Source organism: Pelmatolapia mariae, linkage group LG23 (assembly GCF_036321145.2).
Source record: "Pelmatolapia mariae isolate MD_Pm_ZW linkage group LG23, Pm_UMD_F_2, whole genome shotgun sequence".
Taxonomy (NCBI): domain Eukaryota; kingdom Metazoa; phylum Chordata; class Actinopteri; order Cichliformes; family Cichlidae; genus Pelmatolapia; species Pelmatolapia mariae.
In genome coordinates, this window is record NC_086246.1 from 27778748 (window position 1) to 27798975 (window position 20228).

Sequence of the window (20228 nt, forward strand, 5' to 3'; positions counted from 1 at the left end):
AACTCATTTTAATACACCTGACATAATTTTGAGTACAATTATTATTTTATTCACACATTGTTTAGTAAAATTAGTTTAAATGTTTAGTAATAAATATCAAACGTTTTGATCACAAGTTCATTTTCTTTTCCAAAAACAGTGATACTTATTTCAGGAACTTTGAACATATTGTTATGTATTTAAACTGTTATATCCTGGCACTGTACATACCAAAGTTAACATAAAAAAATGTTGCCAATAAAAAAGGCAGCAGAAATTTAAACGCTGTTTTAATGACAAGATTTTATGAAACTTTGACCTTATTTGACCTTGAAGGAGAGGTCAGAGGTCCAGAGTAACATGATATTTACAACCCCCATATATCATTCCCTACATGCCTGCATGTTGTCAGTACAAACCATACCAGTAAGAAACAGTTTTAGCATCACTACATCATTCAAAAAATGAATTCCAAAAATCTTGCTGTTTATGTAACGTGAAAACACATGTTAAAGATGTTTTTGATTCACTCCAAAAGGCCCAGCCTCAGGGTTTTTGTCCTTTGTGCCCTGAAAAGTGACTCCTTCTTTTTCGCTTTTCCAGCAGCAGCTTAACTGTGTAACGGGAGGGAAACAAAACCATAAAATCAGGCAATCTCATCTCAGAAAACACACCTGTCCAGGTCCACATCTGCATGCTGAGAGCATTGAGACATTTCACTGACATGCGATGGCATGATAGACATACGAGCGCAGGAGGGAGATGATTTGATTCCAAGCAAAGGATTGACTCCGTCGTTTTAGCGAGGGAGGGTAATACGAGGGGAAACTTGTGGGGAGGGAAAAGAGAACAAGCAGCAGGAGGAGGAAGAAGAAGTGTTAAGGCTGGGCTAATAAGTGCAGGCGAGATGTGTTTGCTCAGCACCGAGAGGCGTTTCGCAGGGAAGTGAGTGACACAAAGGGCTCCACGCTAAGCTTGACCAGATTGGATCTCATGCCATCAGGGTGGCATCTCCGGGGAGCCGCCGCAGAATGCAACTCTAACTGCACGCACCGCGACGTGGAAGAGCACACACGCATGAACACACCTGATTCCAAAGATCAGGAGCCAAACGTAAAAAAAGTCCCTGCTGATTTTGCCTTATTTTACAGTTTGTTGGTGTGTGTGTGTGAAGGGGTTTGTGTCATTGCTTGTGCCCACACACACACACACACACACACACACACACACACACACACACACACACACACACACACACACACACACACACACACCTTCTTGCATATTTTAACAGTGTGCAGAAATGCTACGAGGTCAGTGTTAGCACGGACCCACAGTGACAGCAGAGTCCAAAATCTGACTGCAAGGTGTTTCCTGCAGGGCGTCACGTGCACTGTTACAAATACAAATGACCCCACTGTCTCACTGTTCACTCACTGACAGTGGCCTAGATACAACCCCCTCCTCCCTACAGCCGTCCCACCTCTATCCCCCCCACCATAAAAAAACCCCAGTGGAGACCGTTGTCCAGCCAGAGCTTCCCTGCCAAAGCCAATCATTTCAGTGGCAGGACAGCTACTCACTGAATGTATTCTGCTTTCATTATACCGAGCCTGAGGAGAGAGACCGTGAATGGAAGACAGAGCGGGAAAGGGGAGAGGGGAGCCAAATTAAAAGACTACTGTAGCCCCGCATACATTCAGTTTCAAACCCATATTTAATTCAGTGATTGATTTGTTCATTAAAATACATCCCATTACTAATTATTCCATTAATAATCCAAAACCTAATGAAAAAAAAAATGCTCCTAATATGAGTGTGAGAGGGAGCGGGAAAAAGAGGGAGGAGAGAGATTCACTGAGTGAGGGATAAAGAGGAGATGCAGAAACAGATAGGAGGACACGTGTAAATACGAGCACGGGGGGGTCGTCTAAGGATCTGAGGGCTGGAGTGGGAAATGTAGGACATGATATAGAGACACAGGACAACACAAAATAAGAAAACAAATGATAACATAGGCACAAATGAGGAAAGACAGGAGATGTGGGGGGTAACAAGAGAATGAAAGAAGGAATTTAAAATTAAAAAAGAAGATTGACCAACGTACTTTAAAACGAATGGCATAAAACAGAACACGAAAATACAGAAATATAGAAAACAAGCAAGAAACAATAAGAAAAGAAAATGTCAAAATTAAGTCAGAAGGAAGGAAGGATGGGAAGACGTGTAAAAAGGATATGGGAAGAAAAGAATTAGTTAAGAAGAAACTGAAACAGATGAAAGGAAAGAAAAGAAAAAGGAAGTAAGAGACAATGACATGGAAACAAAATAAAAAGAAGAATGAAAATGTTGTGGAAATGAAAGAGAAAGAAGAAGGAAAAGGAAATGAAGTGGAAAGAAAAGCAGAAAGGAAGGAAATAAATGGAAATGGAGCAAAGAAAGGGGAAAGGGAAGGATAAATGAAAGGAAAAGACAGGACGGGGTTATGATGAAAAAACAAAATAGAATGTGAAGAGAAAAGGAAGAAGGGCGTCAAAAAGAAAAGAAGAGGAAAATGAATGAGTGTAATAAAAATAGAAAAAAGAAAGAAAGGACATAAAGAGGAAGTCCTGAAAAGGAAAAGAAACAACAGATGAGTGAGGAAAAACGGCAGAGGGATAAAGGAAAGAGCATAAAAAGGAAAGGAAAGATCGAGACTTATAATTTAGAGGCTATTCACACACATCTAAAGAGACCTCTGTGTGGGTTATGTGTGCAAGTGCATGTGAGCGTCAGTCACTGTGTGTGTGTGTTCGTGTGTGTGTGTGTGGCAGTGGGAGTGAAACAGCCCTGAGTGTGGCTCTAGATTAATGGGGGCCATTATCTCAATGCCCAAAACACTCAGTGATGAAGAGTCACTGCCTGGCGACAGGCCTCGGCCAATCAATTTGTGGCACAGCAGTCACCTGCCCGGGTCAGAGCCCACATACGGCGGGTGTTTGTGTAGTTGTTGTGGTAGCGGTGCTGGGGGGGACTGGCAAGTTGCCACCACGTTACAGTATGGTGAAAAAGGAAAAACAGCCTCCCTGTGCCAGGGATTCATGGTTTTGGCAGCATGCACCGATACCTCCATAACTGTTCTGGGAACTAAACTATAATTATACTTTATTCAAAATAATGTACTTGTTCAGGTAGTTGTACTTTAGAATTCCCAATTAGTTTTTTACGGCCTTAAAGCTACACTACACTGGATGTTATGGACAATTCTTAAGCAGGACTGCATGAAACAATTAAGGAGCAGGACCCACAAAGTCCAAACTGTTAACCCCTTCAGGAAGATCATCATATGTGATGATAAACTTAGTATTCAGCTATGACCCAGACCCCAAAAAACATCTGCTAGTCTAAAAGCAAAACAAGGCGCACTGGGTCAACAGCACGCTCGCCATGAGTTCTAGAAGTTATGTCCAGATGCTTCTGAGGGGAAAACCACCAAAAACAGCATTTTAAAGCAATACTAACACAATCTTTCCTATTTGGGAAGGGGACAGTGGCTAAATTTGTATCAGGGATGTGTTGTTAACTTTTAGAGGCAGATTTATGAAATGCCGTTCAGGCTCTTGTATTGCTTTGATTGCACTTTATACACATTAAGATAGTCCAGCCAGAACCTCATAGATTTTAAACAGATTCAGCAATTCCTCAACAGATAGCAACAAATTTGGTGCAGATGGTGAAGTAACTGTAAAATGAGGTGCTTGGAAACCATCCTTTTTATAGGGATATAACCAGAATACAACCAGTTGGCAGCCAGCTTTGAGTCCCCTATGGCAAAGGGACATGTTGCAAAAGAGTTAAGCCCATCAGTGCAGAGTGACTCAGACTGATTCCAATGTATTGCAATCTGTCTGCACTCATAAAGTAGACAGAAATTATTTGCAAAACAGAGAATGAATGCAACTGGTGCCATTTGGAATTTGGTCACTTAAAGACAGGCTCCCTCCCACCAGCCAACCTGTGTAATTGTGTCCACAGTGTTGCAAACCCCAAATATTTATATAATAATAATAATAATAATAATAATAATAATAATGATGATGATGATGATGATGAATGTAATCATTGCTCGCCCACTGATTTTTCCTAGAAATGTCTAAAAATCATGACAAGATTCCTCAAGTTGCTCCACCGGCACTGCAAACTTGTTACAATCAGACTAAATTGCATTTTTTGGTCTGCACGTTGCATGTAATACTTTCACCACCAATAAAGTAGAGTGTACCGGTAAAACTTCTGCACATAATTTTAGCAAATCTTGAAATTTCTGAATTTGTTATTAAATAACTGTGGCAGTTGTACTTTAGCTAAAAAAAAAAATTGCTTGACATTTTCCTGAAATCTGCTTGTACGCAGTTTGGATGAGAAAGCCGGTAACACACTCATGTCTGTTCATTCAATGTGAAGTTGGAGCCACTGGTAGTTGAGCTTAGTTGAAGGGTAACAACAGGCTCTCGCCAGTGTCTGAAAAACAACCGGACATACATGAGTGCTATCAGTCATCCAGTCCAACTCTTACCAAGTAGTTGAAGCAGGTGATTTCACAAAATGTCAAAGTGTTTCTCTGTAAAGACCTGACTATCACTGCTAGTACTCATGATACAATGGGGTGCGTTTGATGAATGCATATGCAACAGTTCACAGTGGATGCTTGGTCCGGTGCCATATGTCGAGTGACCTTTTGTAAGCTGTTTCTTGAACTCTCTGTTTTTTGTGTTTTTTATATACCTTTTCCTCCCACCTCTTTCAAAGCTAACTGAAGAGCAAGGGGAAATTATTTTCCCCTTTGCTAGAAAATTGTGCGTCTTCTGAAGGATGCTCTTTCTCCTGGAGAAGAGGTTCCTCGTCATTACCTTGAGAGTGCCAAGATCACTCAGAGAAGAGGGCTCTGAGTTATTTATTCGGCTCACATGCCCAAACACACACAAGCACGTGCCCAGATAGACAGGGATGCAAAAACACACACCGCAGAGAAATTCAGTCTTTTTCTGGCTTGAAAAATATCTTAGAGCTATGTGATGGAGGACCTGTGAGGAAGATCCAAGAGGCTAACTTAACACAAAAGAACCACGCTACCTGGGTCCCCCGCTGTGAGCATTTTTAACTCCGTGCACTGGGCTTGTGTGTCTTAGAAAACCCATGCTGCTAAATGGGCTCCCTGCAGTACCTGGCAACACCTAACTGTAAGAAGGGGGTGGGGCTCATAAGAAGTCAAACTGATTCCAGGTCAGACACGTGACTATACCTTTGGAAGGCAACCATTATTTTTTTGTGTTCCAGCATGAGCTTTCTAGTTCAAACCCAACACAACACATCAATCTTTCCTACCCATACAAAAAAAAGCACAGCTATGTTCACAGTCACTCATGTGAGACTTCCTAAAAATCACTGATTTTTAAAAGTACCTGTATATGTACTTTTTAATTAGAGAACATCAAACATGGGTTTCTGGGATCAGTACTGATACTAAAAGGACTATATATAAGGACCAGCCCATTAACCGTGCAACTAGCAGCTCGGATTATAAATACTGGCCTCTCATCAACTCGGGTTGACAAGCTATTTGATTTTTATTTCTAGACTGCACCAAGCTTTTTCATTTTTTTAATCAGGCTGTTAAAAAGTCAAATTGGAAGCTGAATTCATTAAGCAGCTTGGTAGAAAGATGTGTTCATTTTTGGTTAAGTGTGCTTCAAGCTGATATTGGCAACACTGTTTCAACCGAAGTTTGCATAAGAGCATCTCTGAACGCACAACACAGCGAATCTTAAAACAGAAGACCACACCGAGAGCCACTCCTGCCAAATAAGAACAGGAAACTGAAGGGAAGGAAAAGGGAGTCAACCCTGGAAGTAGCAAGCTGCAACTAATAAAGTCTTTCTTCTAAATGCTTATCTTAAAAAAGATTATTTTAAACTCACACAAAGCTAAATGAAAAAGAAGCTGGAAATAAAGACTACAGGTCCCCTACATCCTCTGACGAAAGTTAAAAGTTCCAGTGCCTTCGACGATTATAACTCGTCTGAGAGTCACCCCTGAGTCAGGACTCTTTACTCTTTGTTAGATTTTTTTTTTGTTGATACTCTACCTTGGAAACAAAATAAGCCTTTCAAACAACACACTGAGATGCTGCCACTGCAAATGTAGTTCTCAGTGATGAGTCATTTTAACATTGCAAACCATGGCCTGTCATTAAGCCCCAGGTGGTGACAATCCAGCCAGCACGCTGATAGCGGCTAGTTATTGATAATAATGGAAACAATAAAGGGAAATACAAGCCTGTTTAGGGCTAACAGGAACAGTGTGTCTCTGTTCCTCCACTATGCCAATTCACTAATTCACTCAATAAAAACAAATTATCCGAATACGATTTTCAATCAGACGAGCAGCTTCATCCCAACCCTACATCAAGACTGAACAGCTGTTATTGCTACTGGTCACAATCAGGTGAATGCCACAGTACAGGAAGGGTAGAGGATAGTTTTGAATAATCTCCCCATGCTCTCCATCGCCTTCAAAACTACCACAACCTGACATTTCCCCTCCTGCTACCACAGGTGAAATCGAATCCAATTACAGCAATAAGTACCTCCTTAAGTAACCTGTTCCTCAGGCTCTTGGGAATCATCTATCATTGGAGAATAAAGGGTTAAGCCTTCTCACGCTAACCCACCTCCCACTAACCCTGTGAACCCGAAGCTCTCATCGCTGACTCAGAGTGATGAAACAAGAGAATACTTTGCCAATACAAATCAATTCTGATAAAAAAAAGTGCTTTAGAAACAGGCAATTATCTGAAGAATACTCTGTGAATGGCTTTTCATGCACATTCTGAACACACAGTTATGAACACACAGTTTTGTCATGCTATCACATCAGTTTGCAGGGGTTAATGTTAACATTAGTGTGGTTTTAGTGTGTTTATGGCTGAAAACAGGGCCTGCGTGTATAAGAACAGTGTTTGGTGCAGTAGGCATTTCTTACTGTGGTTTTATTTACTACACAAACATTGCTTTAGAGTGCACATGTACGTTATTTGATGAAAACTTAAACAGAACCAGTTTTGGAGAACAAAAACCAGCACTGCCTGTGTACAGTAAGGTCCATGTTTGACAGCTTTATCAGTTTAGCAGCAGATACAATAAAAAAATTAGCAAGTCATCAAAGTAATGATAAGCAAAAATGATAGACCTGCTGGAACAGATGAAGAGCCATTCAGGCTCTGACTCACTACATATGAAAATCAGATCACTGAATAATAAACGTAATATATTATATGGTAGGCAAAGAACCAGAATCTGGTTTCAGTTTGCAATCCAAATTGTATTTACCTAACTACAGTTGACTGAACTTTGACTGCATACGGGTTAAAACTCTGATTGGATATTTTAAAAAAATGAACACGTTGGCTACAAAGCTAACTCACAACCACAGGTTCTTATCTGATGTCCTCTGTTTGATGTTTTTAATTTCTCCTCATTTATTCCCAGACTGTAGACAAGCATGTTCCATGTCTGTCTGATGACCCTAACCGGTGGGTTCCCATATTGCTAGTACTTTATCTAGCAAAGCGTTGCTAAAGAAAAAATAAAAATAAAAATAAAACACTACTTAAATATTTCATACTAAGAATTATCATCAGATTAGATACTCATTTGCAACAGTATCGATACGAACAGTGCCACCTTCAGTTGAAACACAACTTCAAACAGCACCGTTGGTAGCAGCCCCTCTCCTCACTAGCAGCTGAACGCATGAAAAGTAGTTAATATCAACAGACTGAACTACACTTTATGATGAATTACAAAAGGTCAGGAAAGGTCCTGTTTTAACAGTACTAAACAGTTATTCTAAATGTCAACCTGGCCGGTGCACACATTAACATTGGCTGTTTAACAATTAGCAGTTACCTGCTAACCACATTAGTCGATCTATTAAGTTATTTTTACAGTAGAGGCTATGGCTATGGCTAATTATGTCCTCTGTTTGATGTTTTTAATTTCTCCTCATTCATGGCCAGACTGCAATGAATGACCAGTGAATGCGACAGGAAGCCATATTTGTCTGACAAATGACCCCAGCCAATGGGATCCAATGTTGCTCCTCCTTTTCTAGACCAGGGTCCAAAAATCAGTACTAGGAATTATTATTGGATCAACATTATCAACATTATCGATATGAACAGTGTCAAATTCACCTCCTTCAACTGACACAACTTCACACAGAACCGTTGCAGACCGTCAGGTGCACAGCCCCTCCCCTCACTAGCAGCTGAACACGTGAACAGTAGCTGATGTCAAAACTAAACAACTTATGAGGTATGTTAGATGTCAGTAAATCTTCTGTTTCAATATTAAAATATTAAACGGTTATATCATAAATGTTGACATAGCTGGTGCACATGCTAATGTTAGCCATTAAATTATTAGCAATTATCAGATAGCAACACTGGCTGATCTATTAAGTTATTATAATGGTAGCAGCTAGTGGCCATGGCTTCTAATAAAAGGATAATATTAATATTGGAGCTAGTCAGCAACATTATTAGTGCTGCCTATTGATAACATTAGTAGTGTTAACAGAATACATTATTCCCACTATTCCTAAGTCCAGAGATTAAAAAGATATTAAGTACAAAAAAAAAAGATTTTTAGAAATTCTACCAGCAAGAGCATCGTAAGACATAGTTGTCATATATCAATTCACTGTTACATCAGAAAAAAAGAAAACAGTGATGTGATTGATGTATTATTCTCATCTTTACAAAAAACAAAGACTGTGAATTTTTCTCCTCTCGTGGAGTAGAAAATGGTATGAATTGTTGGGTATTTTCCTGAGTATTATATTTCGTTTGAAATTTCAGCGATAATCCTAATCTAAAGAGTTTGTTAGCATAATGAAGTATGTAAACTTCTTGAGATATTTTTTAAAATCCCCCCGTTTTTCCCCCTTATTTGCTTCATGAGACTTTTTCCACTTCAGATTCTGACACATTTTATATTTGGGGTTGCGTCAGAAAGGGTAACAGGTGTAAAAATCTGCCAAATCAAATATGCAGAGCTACCCACTGTGGCAACCCCTTGGGGAAATGGGGCGCTGCCAAAATGGAATCGGAAAGCTTGCTCACTTACTACAGACTTTTGAAGTTGGATTAATGGCATAAATGAAGCTGTGTTTTTCGGACCATCCCGACTGGTTTAGCGCAGATACGATGGAGTTGTTCCCTTTGTCCAAAACCTCTAATGGATATCCAGACCAACCAGCTAGTGAAATAGCTACAATTTTAAATTACAAAAACATTTCCTGGAGGCACAGTCGAGCTGGTTCCTTTGTCTCTTTGCTCGACTTAAACCTCGACGGGCAGAAGCGCTCAGAATCCAAAACTTTAACAGCATTAAAGTCAAAAGTTGTTTCCTTGTCTTAACTGCGATCAGTGTGATCAGCAGTAAGTCAGACTTCTGTCAGATCCTCTTTTGCATGTACCGCTTCCAAAACTGATGGGGGGATGCCTCTGTATCACAGCAGATGTCTGCCTGCACAGCATGTAATTGCAGCCAGGCACCCCACTGCCATCCCAGAGTTATAACTCAGAGAAGTTAAATCTTACCAGGCAGTTACACTATCAAGCACTCTGGCTGCATCAACCTAATTTGCAAACAAAACACAAATGTTCTTTGGGTAAGCAAAAGCACGCACACAGTATTTCAAGGCTTACTGCTGTTTCAACGATTCTGAGTGCAGATTTTGTTTGGGCAGCAAAGAATGGGTCTGTAATTTAAATGTTTCTTATGACGCTGAAAGAATAATGTCAAATGCTTCAAGGACAAGCTCCAAGGCAAGCTAGGCCTCGGTCTTGCTCACCGTCAGTAACCTATCGTGTCATTTAAAGGGCTGTGAAAACTGATTTACACCTGAATTTCAACAGCAACACACTGCGGCGCTCTATATTGTTTTTCAAATGGCATGCATGCAGCTGCTTTTTTGATTTTTGATTTTTTTATGACTGCTCTGGGTTTGCATAATGTAGATGTTTATACAGTTCCACAAAGCCTGGAAAACAACAACAGAAACCCGAGTAAGTAAAGCATCCAACTGAAAGGTCAGGCAGCTTAGGGACATTTGTGTTTGTGATAGCAGCTCAAAATTGTTTTGAAAGCTGTTTAAATACAAATTTGGAAAGTGCAATGAGATCATATTTTAGAAAAAAAATCACACTCGTTCGGTTTGACACTGCACTTGGCAAGCCTCTCCATGTCACCTTCAGCCAAATTTTTGGCTGGGGATGAAAAAAAAAAAGGCAGACTCGTCCAACAAGAACACAAATCCATAAAATCCATTACCGCCCTCACACCTGCCAGCAGTACAGTAATGCACAAACACCACAGCACAAACAGACACCGTCCTCTTTCGACCTGATTATAGTCACTTACCTTTGCAATTTGGACACACCAGTTGAGCAGCAGCTGCGATCCAATGTTGTCCTTGTGCTCGTGCACATAGTCGAGGAGGCAGCCGTGGGGCATGAGCTGGGTGACCAGCTGGATGGTGGGGCTCAGGCAGACACCGAGGAGACGCACCAGGTGGGGGTGCTCCATGCTGGCCATGATCAGGGCCTCCTGGGTGAGAGGGGGGAAAGGAGGACAAAAATGGACTAAGAAGACTGCTGACTTACAGGGTTCAAGAAACTTCTCTTCAAATACTTTGGAGCTTCTTTGCTTTCTGTACTATATTTGTGTCGCACTGAACAGAATTTTAAGCTTGCAGCTTCCCCCTTTGACATTTTTGCGTAATTTCAATATCATCAAATTGTAGGCATATATATTTTTGTTATTTTTAGTTGGCACACTGAAATCTGAAAAAAAAAGAACCTGATTCAAAAGTTGGCAATGTGTGAAAATTTATTTGAAATCTAGTTCCTGAAAATTTGCTCATTTAGCATGTGGAAACAACCCTCACTGGGCTGTTTGTGACCTGGTTAAAAAGTTTAAGGAAAAACATGAAATTGTGACCAACATCCTCCTATACGTCACAAAGTCATGACCATTCAATGAAACCTCCACCAATTAAAATGACGGACAACAATGGAGAAACTTCCTGCTTCTTTTTCTAAACTATTACTGTACCTGCCCACTCTGGAGTCTGATTAGCCTGTGTTTGGTGGTTGCTAGGTAATGTGATGACATCATAATATATCATGCATAATTCAGGTTTAGTAGACATAAAATCCAAAATTAAAATGATCTGCTGCTATTTTTCAGGTGTTGTAGGTGCAAGTACATACAATAAAACAAGAGCCTTCAGGTGGCTGAGGTGTACCTGTATGCCAAGTTTGGCTGTTCAACTCCTGATTCTTTCTTCTTTTCCATTGGGATAGTATTGGTATTAGCATTATTAGGTATTAGCACAAGCCTTTTTATGGAAAAAAAAAAAGAAACTGAAGGAAATTAATGAGGGGAAATTATTTTTGTGTAGCAACAGTAACAGTTAGTGTCCTTTCCAGGGCACTAAAATCTGATATTTTGAAAAAAATTAGCATCATCAAGACACACACAGGGAGCCGTTTGGCACTTTGGTACCTCGATGCACTAGCTGTGAAAATACTGATGCTGATTAAAGAGGGAAACAGTTCATTTTTAGATGTTGGAAAGATGGTGATGCAATGAGACGAGTTTATCAACCAGGAAACTGCCATGTTTTCACACACTCAACATTCACATTATCTCACTGAAGTCTTTGTGGTAAGATTTACGCAAACACTGAGGTTTATTTCAACTTAAATTTGATATCATAGGAACTAGAGATTGGTGCACTACTGCACAATGATATTTATCTAGTGATATTGTGTGGATAAAGGCACACCAAATATCAATATTTTATTACATAAATAAAAATATTACAAAGTACTCATCTTATGCACCGCCATCCTGACATAATATTAACTCAGCGCCCTTATATTAAATCAGCTCAACTGAAAACCATCACACACTGGACACAATTAGCCTGATAAAGCTACCTCCTACTTCAGAGCAAGTTAATGGCTCAGGAAGGCGAGTAAAAAAAAAAAAGGACAAAAATTGGACATTTAAAAGAAACATTAGTGACCCGTGACTAAATAGCTGCCCAGAGTTTGAGGGTGTTGAACACTCGTGACCACTTTTGATCTCAAGGCGACTGCACAGGTTGCCTGATAGGAGGCAACCTTTCTGCAAACAATTGCAGTCTGACTTGGACTGCTTGCAAACACTATCAGAGAGATTGTTAAAGGTCTGCAAATAATTGCGTTCTGATTTATAAAAGCAGACAGGTTGCAAACATGTTGCTATCAGTCTGATTGAATCTCAGTGATTTTTCACGATTTATCACAGTTAATCGCTTATCAGAAACAAACTGCATTTAATTGCCAACTTGACCCCATCCAATCACAGACTGGTTGCAGACTGACTGTGTTATGTCAACATTTATGGCAGGTTTTAGTGTGCTTAACAAGCCTAATTTTACAACACAAAAATAACAGAGGTGAGATAACCTCACTGAATAAAGCAGGTATTGACAACGTTTAACTCTAACTCAAGATACTGCAAAATGTTCAAAATCACAATAACATTGTTTTGTGTCGGGCGATTGCCGCCTCTAATGGGAACCCATACAAACAAAACTTGACGACTTTAACTCTTTAAAGTCGTCAAGTTGTCAAGACATTCCTGTTTCAACATTTCCGTGAACCCAGTTTTTTAAGGCACTGACGCCAAAGGACACGTTGTCATAACATCTGACAATACATCAGTATTTGATGCTCTGGGCTGAAAGTATGTTGGAATCTTTATTCTGGGTTTTTGTAGGAAAACAATCAACATTATAAATATTTAGTTTATTGAGCAGCATTATGTTCTATTATCCTTTTTTTTCTATGACCAATTAAGCTGTTACCCTTGGATAACACTACAGTGTCTACCAAAGAATTCCTAATAGAAATGAAGTTAAATGCATAAATTAATATTTGTGAGATGATTACTATATCTGCATGCACAGCATCTGCCCTGAGTAAACTCATAGTGAGAGAAAACCCTGCAGAACCCTTCTTCAAAGCTGCACAAACACAGCCTTTTTAATCTATATTTTAGCATGCACAACACACAGAGGTTCTTAAATGTTGCTCCAATTAAAAGAAAAAAAACACACAGTGAAACGTGCATGCTTAGAATCCATGCTGCTGTCTAACACAAAGTTGCTGCGCCTCTGATTTCAGAAGCTGCTTCAGAATTTCTCGCTCTTGTTGTCATTTTGGCGTGTAAATACATTTTCTGTCCTCCCTCTCCATCTCTCTCTGCAGCAGATGGACGCAGGGGTCTGAACAGTTGGGAGTCAACGTTGGGTAATTGTTATTGCGGCGCTGCGAGCAGAAGGATGTGTGCCGGTGATGAAGTGTTATGATGGCGAGGACCGATACTTGTGGCCGGCGCGTATACGCGTTACGGCTGAGCAGAAGCTGCACTTCAGTGCCATCGCTCAGAAACACTCACTTCACTCGTTCTCGTCTCCTATTGCCTCTCTCGGGCTCTCTCTCTCTCTCTCACTGACATGCAGACACACTCTCTTGGCAGCTCTCGAAGACACTCACGTCCTCAAGGACACACACGCACACTCTCTCTCTCTCCGTCTTTGCATACGGCAAGCGGTCGAGGAGGTGTATATCCAGGCTTGGCCCCGGGGCAGCGATGGATAGATGAGGTGCCTTTTTAAATTTAGATGCTAAAGAATGAGCTTAAAGGGAGAGAGGTGGTGGCAGTGTGGGTGGTGCGCGAGTAGATTAATTCTAAACAGCAGCGGGGCCATAGGCCGTCGTGAGGCTTTTGGCACCATCAGTGGCCTGATTTAAGCAGAGCCTCGCAGCACCGAAGTAGTGCCACTACTTTTTCACTTCTTAAAACCACCTGCTCCCCCTCTGCCCCCAACCACTCACCATCAGCCACCTCTGCACCAGGAATACGCCTCACCTCGGGATCCAGAGAGGAAGGGAAAAAAAGGGGGAAGAGCTCTTTTATTCTCAGACTGTGATCTCAATAGAGACCTGGGAGTCGTAAACTGTGTCGGGCTAAACTCTTGCTCCTGCTTTCTACTCTCCGGGCAAATGTTACGAGGATTTGCCTGTGTGTGTGCGTGTGTGTGTGTGTGTTTTGGTTTCCCTCTCATCTCCCTGAGCGCCGACCTCCATTACTGCCGGCTGACCCTCCTTTTCCATCTCGCTCCCTTGCTCACTTGCCCCCCTCACACACACTTGCACAAACACCAGGTGATAGACTGGCAGAGCCGTGTGAAACTTGCGCCTGTGCTAGTGCGTGTGGGTGCCTGCGCGCGAGTGCTACAAAAGTGGAACAGATGCATTAAATGAATGTATTGTTAGGGCCTTTGCATTTCACACGTCAAATAATCGAGTCAAATCCACATATTTGCAAACACGAGCAATTCACTCTGCATCTCTCGCACGCAAGGCCACCCCACCCCACCTCCCCATCCCTCACTCCATGGGGAGGCTTATTTTTTGTTGCACAGAGCGTGTTTGGTTATGTGTGTGTGTGTGTGTGGACTTTCAGAGAGTGTTTGGAGCTGGCACTCCAGTGGCCAGTTTCTCAGTGGCGAAGCGTGAGCCTGCCTTTAGATTGCTGTTTAACAAGCCAGCAGACAGAGCATATTGGCTCTGGATGGACAGGGACGCCCACTGGGAGAGACACAGAGAAAGAGGAAGAGAGGGACCGATGAAGAGGAGGGAGGGAAAAGATGCACAGATTAAAAAAAGTGCCCAGAAATGGGGAAACGGAGGACAGAGCGCAGCTGTGTGTGCGACAGGAGAGAGAATAAAGTGGTTCGCACTGTGGTTGGTAGTCAGCTAGTTGTGAATAATGATTTTAGTGTTTGATTTTTGCATTAACATTCTTAGTATTGATCACTGTGTGTAGCCATCTGTCTCACAGTTGTTAGCACTATGCTACGTGTAAGGATCACGGATGCTCTATGAGAACTGGATACCAGACTCCGGAATGATATCAGTCCAATTAGCGTTCATCCAGGGTGTACACCTTCCTCTGGGTTGTGTGTCCAAGTGCACATGTGAGTGGGAGTGCCGCTACTCTTTAAATAAACTTCCTCTGGCTTAACTGTACTGACCCACTGGGTTCAAGGTTATAAATGGCTGTTTTTTGACTACTTTTGATTTCACATTTAGAAACAGTTTACCTTGCCTTGTTAGGTATCATTCTTTTCAGCACAACCTCACATGTCTGACTTTGCAGTTATTTTTCATACTGTATTAACACATTAAAGGGAACCCTGGCTATTAACACATGTTTGTGCTAAAATATGCACTGTGTTTTCAATAACATATATGTGGTATTAAAATACGCTAAATGTTTTCCTTTTAAGCACATTTTATATAAAATCGATTTACCAGTAGGCCGCCATTGTTATTTACTTCTCAATGCACTCTGGGTAGTGACGTCACACGGTTACACCGCATCGAGTTCACAGTTAGCAGCGCACTGGAAATGGCTTCTGTTCAACCTTTCCAGTTTGAACCAGAGCAAACCGAGAGAGATGATGAAAATAGTCAACCAGTACTTACTTTAGATGAAGATGAAAACAATCCGTCACACGCGAGAGTGAGGGAAAACTACTGGTGTCTATGCGGCTACTGCTTGCCAATGGCAACGACGACTGAGAGCGTTTGGTGTAAAGAGCTTAATTTTATGGCAGCAGCTATCCATGGTATTGCATAACCGCATGATAAAAACATTAACAGAATTCTAATTTTTATTATACAGTGAAATTACGATATCATTAATTTTACAGATTCTCCATGCAACACAGTGCAGCAAAACTTTGAAGCCGTCGTGCCAAACTAGGTATCCCCGACAGAATTTGTTTCCCCTGCGTCGGGAGCATACACCGGCCTTTCGAAATCATGGACTAACAGTATCCCACGTTCGTGATTTTTAGTTCATAAACACTTCTTATAATGACTAACTACTCCAGAAATTTTGGAGATGTTAGCTCTTTATACAGTAAAGTTACAGTGGGATACAAATAATATCAAAATGTGCTTAAAAGGAAAACATTTGCCGTATTTTAATACCACATATGTGTTATTGAAAGCAAAGTGCATATTTTAGCGCAAACATGTGTTAATAGCCGGGGTTCCCTTTAACACAATGGAACTAAAATCACCAAAAAAAGCACAAAATCTGAGAAGCAAAAAGTTAGATGTTTTTACTGTAACAACCACAAACATGTTAAACAAAGCATTCTCATAACTTGAAATGCAAACATAAATTGCACATTTTAAAAGATTATGTACAAATGCAGCAAAGAGCAAAGGTACAACTGTTTACATTAAATGCAGGCGATGTCTCTGGTGTGTTTTCCCAATCAGGTGCCACAATAAGATGCCACACAAAGTATTTGTGCCACTTCAAGCACCAGACAGAGCGGCACATTACTGCCCTGACACCTCCGGGGTGTATCGCTCCTCCTTTTGTCCACCTGGAGACACTGGTGTCTACCTTTGGTGGCTTTTTGGCTAGCATCTTTGACTACACTACACGCTAACTACACACTCCAAACACGCAAAAGATCACAAATCTCTCTCAAATTTTAAAATCTGCTATCAACATCACTCTCTCTCTTTCGCCGCCGTCCCTTCCCTCTCTTCCTAAGCAACCAAATGCCATGTGCCAGTGAGGCCTGTCGAGTCTGAGATGTAGCTACTGGGGTTTTTGCAGTGTCTCTGAACACTGCATGATCTGACCTTGGACTGAATTAGCAGAGATGTCAACTCCTGGGAAGATCGGCGACTATCTTGAATGTTTTCTGCCTGTGAATAATCTTTCTCACTGCAGAGTGACGGACTTCAGATTGTTTGGAAATGACTTTATAACTCAAACTGACAAAAACGTCTGCTTTTATAGAGGTGCTCACACTTCCTGATGATCAGGTAATCAAGAGTATTTAATAATCTTCATCAAGCTGCTATCTACCCTTTTAATTCATGTGGAAGCGGTGAGAGTGGATTTAGTTTTTCACACTCTGATTCTGCATTTTTACTTATCTTTGCCTAAAATTAGTAACACAGTGACTTATGGCATGTCTGCTTGGTCTGAGCTTGTATTTACAAACTTTTTAAAACCTTAAAACTGAAAGACGGGTGTATTACTTGACTAATAATTACAACTGCAAGGCTTAATACATTTTTTTTGCATGCTACTGATAACCTTTTATCCACATTGTTTGCTAACAATTCAATTTCATTATTTTTTATGCTGTTCTCCAACATCTGCATATCACATACAGCTATTTCATTTACGTTCTCATTATAATCTATTCAAATCTTTATTCTGGCTGAACTAAAGGAAAGAAACAAAACACAGACCATGTTCATCACATGCATAGAGTACAATAATGAGACATTAAGCTGACCTGTTTTACCCAATCAGCAACCTGAAATGCCACCTGAAATGCAATTTCAGTGCCACATAAGATCAAGAACAGCCAAAAATCCCCCCAAATGAAAAGGTGGATTTGAAAACAACGGGATATTTGCTTTTAAAAAGACAGAAATGAACAGCTAGATGAAAGGGTTCATGATCCAGCATCCACAATTATATAATGATGAGGCACCTTTTTGCACAACCTTGTGATAAATGATACACAAAAGCTTGTGTATGTGAAAAGAAAGAAAAGAAAGAAAAAAATGGAAATTCCACTGCCTGCCCTTCCTCATCTTCCTCTCCCTTCCATCATTCCTGCATTGCTATAAAGCCATATCTCATAAACTAGTGCTGTTCTTTAATAGAGTCTTGTTCCATACATGGCTGGCTGTACAGCGTGGTGGAGTTCACTTTATTACAGGCTCCGACTGAGAAGGTGCTCTCATAAGAATTTACCGCCAAATGCACGATTCCACAAAGCGACAGGCCCGGCAGTCTCTGTGACAACGCTTTACGGCTCGCGCACGCACATTCACACACACACGGCCGAAAACAGATACAAATTGTTGCGATATAAATACTCACGTCCATGAACTCCACGTTGGCTTTAGGACCGGTGGTCTCATTGAGGATTTTAATAGCCACGGGGATCTTCACCGTCTCACCTTCTGGGACCCAGATGCCCTGAAATATACAAGCAATCACCATAAATGTACCCAATAAACAACCCCTGGCACACACTCACACACAGAGCTACTGCAGCACTGACTTTGAATGGTGGTTGTTGTGTTTAACTGTCTCCTGCAGCTCTAATAAATCCAACCCCGTCTTCAAAACATACCGTTGGCCTTCAACAATTAGCTTGTGCATAACTAAGTTTAAAACCCTTTGGATAAAGCGATTAGAAAAGACAAATATCACAATTTCAATTCACTTTATGAGGCTTAAATTCTGCTAAAAGCAAACTGCTGTGGGATTGTACTGCCATAAATTGCATGCAGATTAATTTAAATAAAATATGCCTTAAAACGGGCAGATGAGTAGAGGAATCCAGAGGAATTTGGAGCCAGCGGTAGAACGTGCAGTATTTATTTGATGGTTTCTGCTGATTTTTGGGGTGCTATGAATAATTTGGCCAAGGGCAGTGAATTTGGCAAGCAAACAGCAGCTTCTGTTCCAGGTCCTTGAACTGCCCTCGGCTTGTATCTGTCAGGAAACGCTGTGACAAAAGAAAAGGTTTGTGCTTGTTGTTCAGAGGTTGTTCTTCAACCGAGAGAGGTCTGCTGAGGTGCCGATTCATCTAAATATCGATAGTACTGACACCTATGCTGGTACTGGTATTCCCTCCACACTTGCGTGATAAGGTCTATATTTTGTTTATTTTTGGGGAAATTAGAAGAAATACCCCTCAAATATGACCTATGAAAGATATCTGAACATCTGGTGTTGATTGTCAACAACTGAATTTCTATTCAGTCACGTGACCGCTTTGGGATGCAGTCAAGCTCATTGTGACATCACTGGTCTAGTCCAGTCATCTTTCTGCCCGCCTCCTTCAGGCCAATCAGCCTCCACTCTGCAGACATTAAATATCACTGGTTATCTGTCATTCTAGTTTGCAGATGCTGTCACGCAACCCACCTCCTCCCCATCTCCGCCTCTCCCAGTTACTCAGGTTCCATCCAAGCCTCCATATTCATCTCCCCCACCAGCATCTAGACCAGGGATGACCAGCTCCAGGTTTTAGATGTGTCCGTGATCCAATACAGCTGATTCAAATGGCTAAATTACCTCCTCAACATGTCTTGAATGTTGACCAGAGGCCTGGTAATGAACTAATCATTTGATTCAGGTGTGTTGACCCAGGATGATATCTAAAACCTGCACGACATCGGCCCTTGAGGCCTCGAGTTGCCAGCCCTGATCTAGACTTGGGGGGCCCTGCCCTAATCAATATCACCGCCGGGATTCTATTCTGCTGAGATAGGCCATTCTGGTCTAACCGGTAAATACCTCAAATTGAATGCGGTACATCAATAAATGATGTTCAATTCCTGCTAATGATCTCTCCTTATTTAAATCTCAAGTGGCGATTTCTCACCCAGAGCTCCAGTTCAGTCACATCTACGTGTATCTTTTATAGAATCCTTCATCTTACCCTACTGCCAGGATGAAAGCTTTCAAAGTACGGTCAGCTACATGCGTTTTCACTCTGGATGGGTAAATAATGTCACCGTGTGGGAGAAGAGCAAGAAACTGATCATCATTAATACGTAGCTAGCTTAAAGAAGCTACTTAAATGATGTAAATCTTATGTTTTGTTGACTTGGACATTTACAGTGTAGGGCCATAAAAGTTCCAGTAGTGTTAATTTGTCAGTGTTGTGTCATAACAGTGAAGTTGACCAAATATTTTACCAATATCCAGCAAATCATCTACAGTTTAAATATGTTGCTGTGGAGAAGCAGGGACTGGTTTGATTCAGCCTATACGGCAGGGTTAAGAGAGATGTGCTCACATGTTGGTGCCATACTCTACGCCAATCAGAAAGCTGTAACTAAACAGTGATTAGTGCATCTGATAGCACAGCAACTATCTGGCATTTTGGCTTTCAAAATACATGAAAAGCTGAAAGATGTGTTTTATTGTGTTAACACATTATAACAAGTTGTGACACACTGCTGTCCCCTACATAAGCTGCCTTTATAACTTAAAGGTATCAGCAATACCCTGTAT

At 41.1% G+C, this 20228-nt stretch overlaps 1 protein-coding gene across 2 annotated transcripts in view; it reads right to left on the reverse strand.

The window, feature by feature from the left end:
• LOC134619986 (receptor tyrosine-protein kinase erbB-4-like) overlaps positions 1 to 20228 on the reverse strand; it is a 356445-nt gene that overhangs the window by 39789 nt on the left and 296428 nt on the right. For both annotated transcript variants that reach the window (XM_063465828.1, XM_063465829.1), the window contains exons 19-20: positions 18078 to 18176; positions 10446 to 10631 (exon numbers count right to left, since the gene is read on the reverse strand). In XM_063465828.1, the coding sequence (XP_063321898.1) occupies positions 10446 to 10631; positions 18078 to 18176 (285 nt within the window). The remainder of the gene's footprint in view (positions 1 to 10445; positions 10632 to 18077; positions 18177 to 20228) is intronic.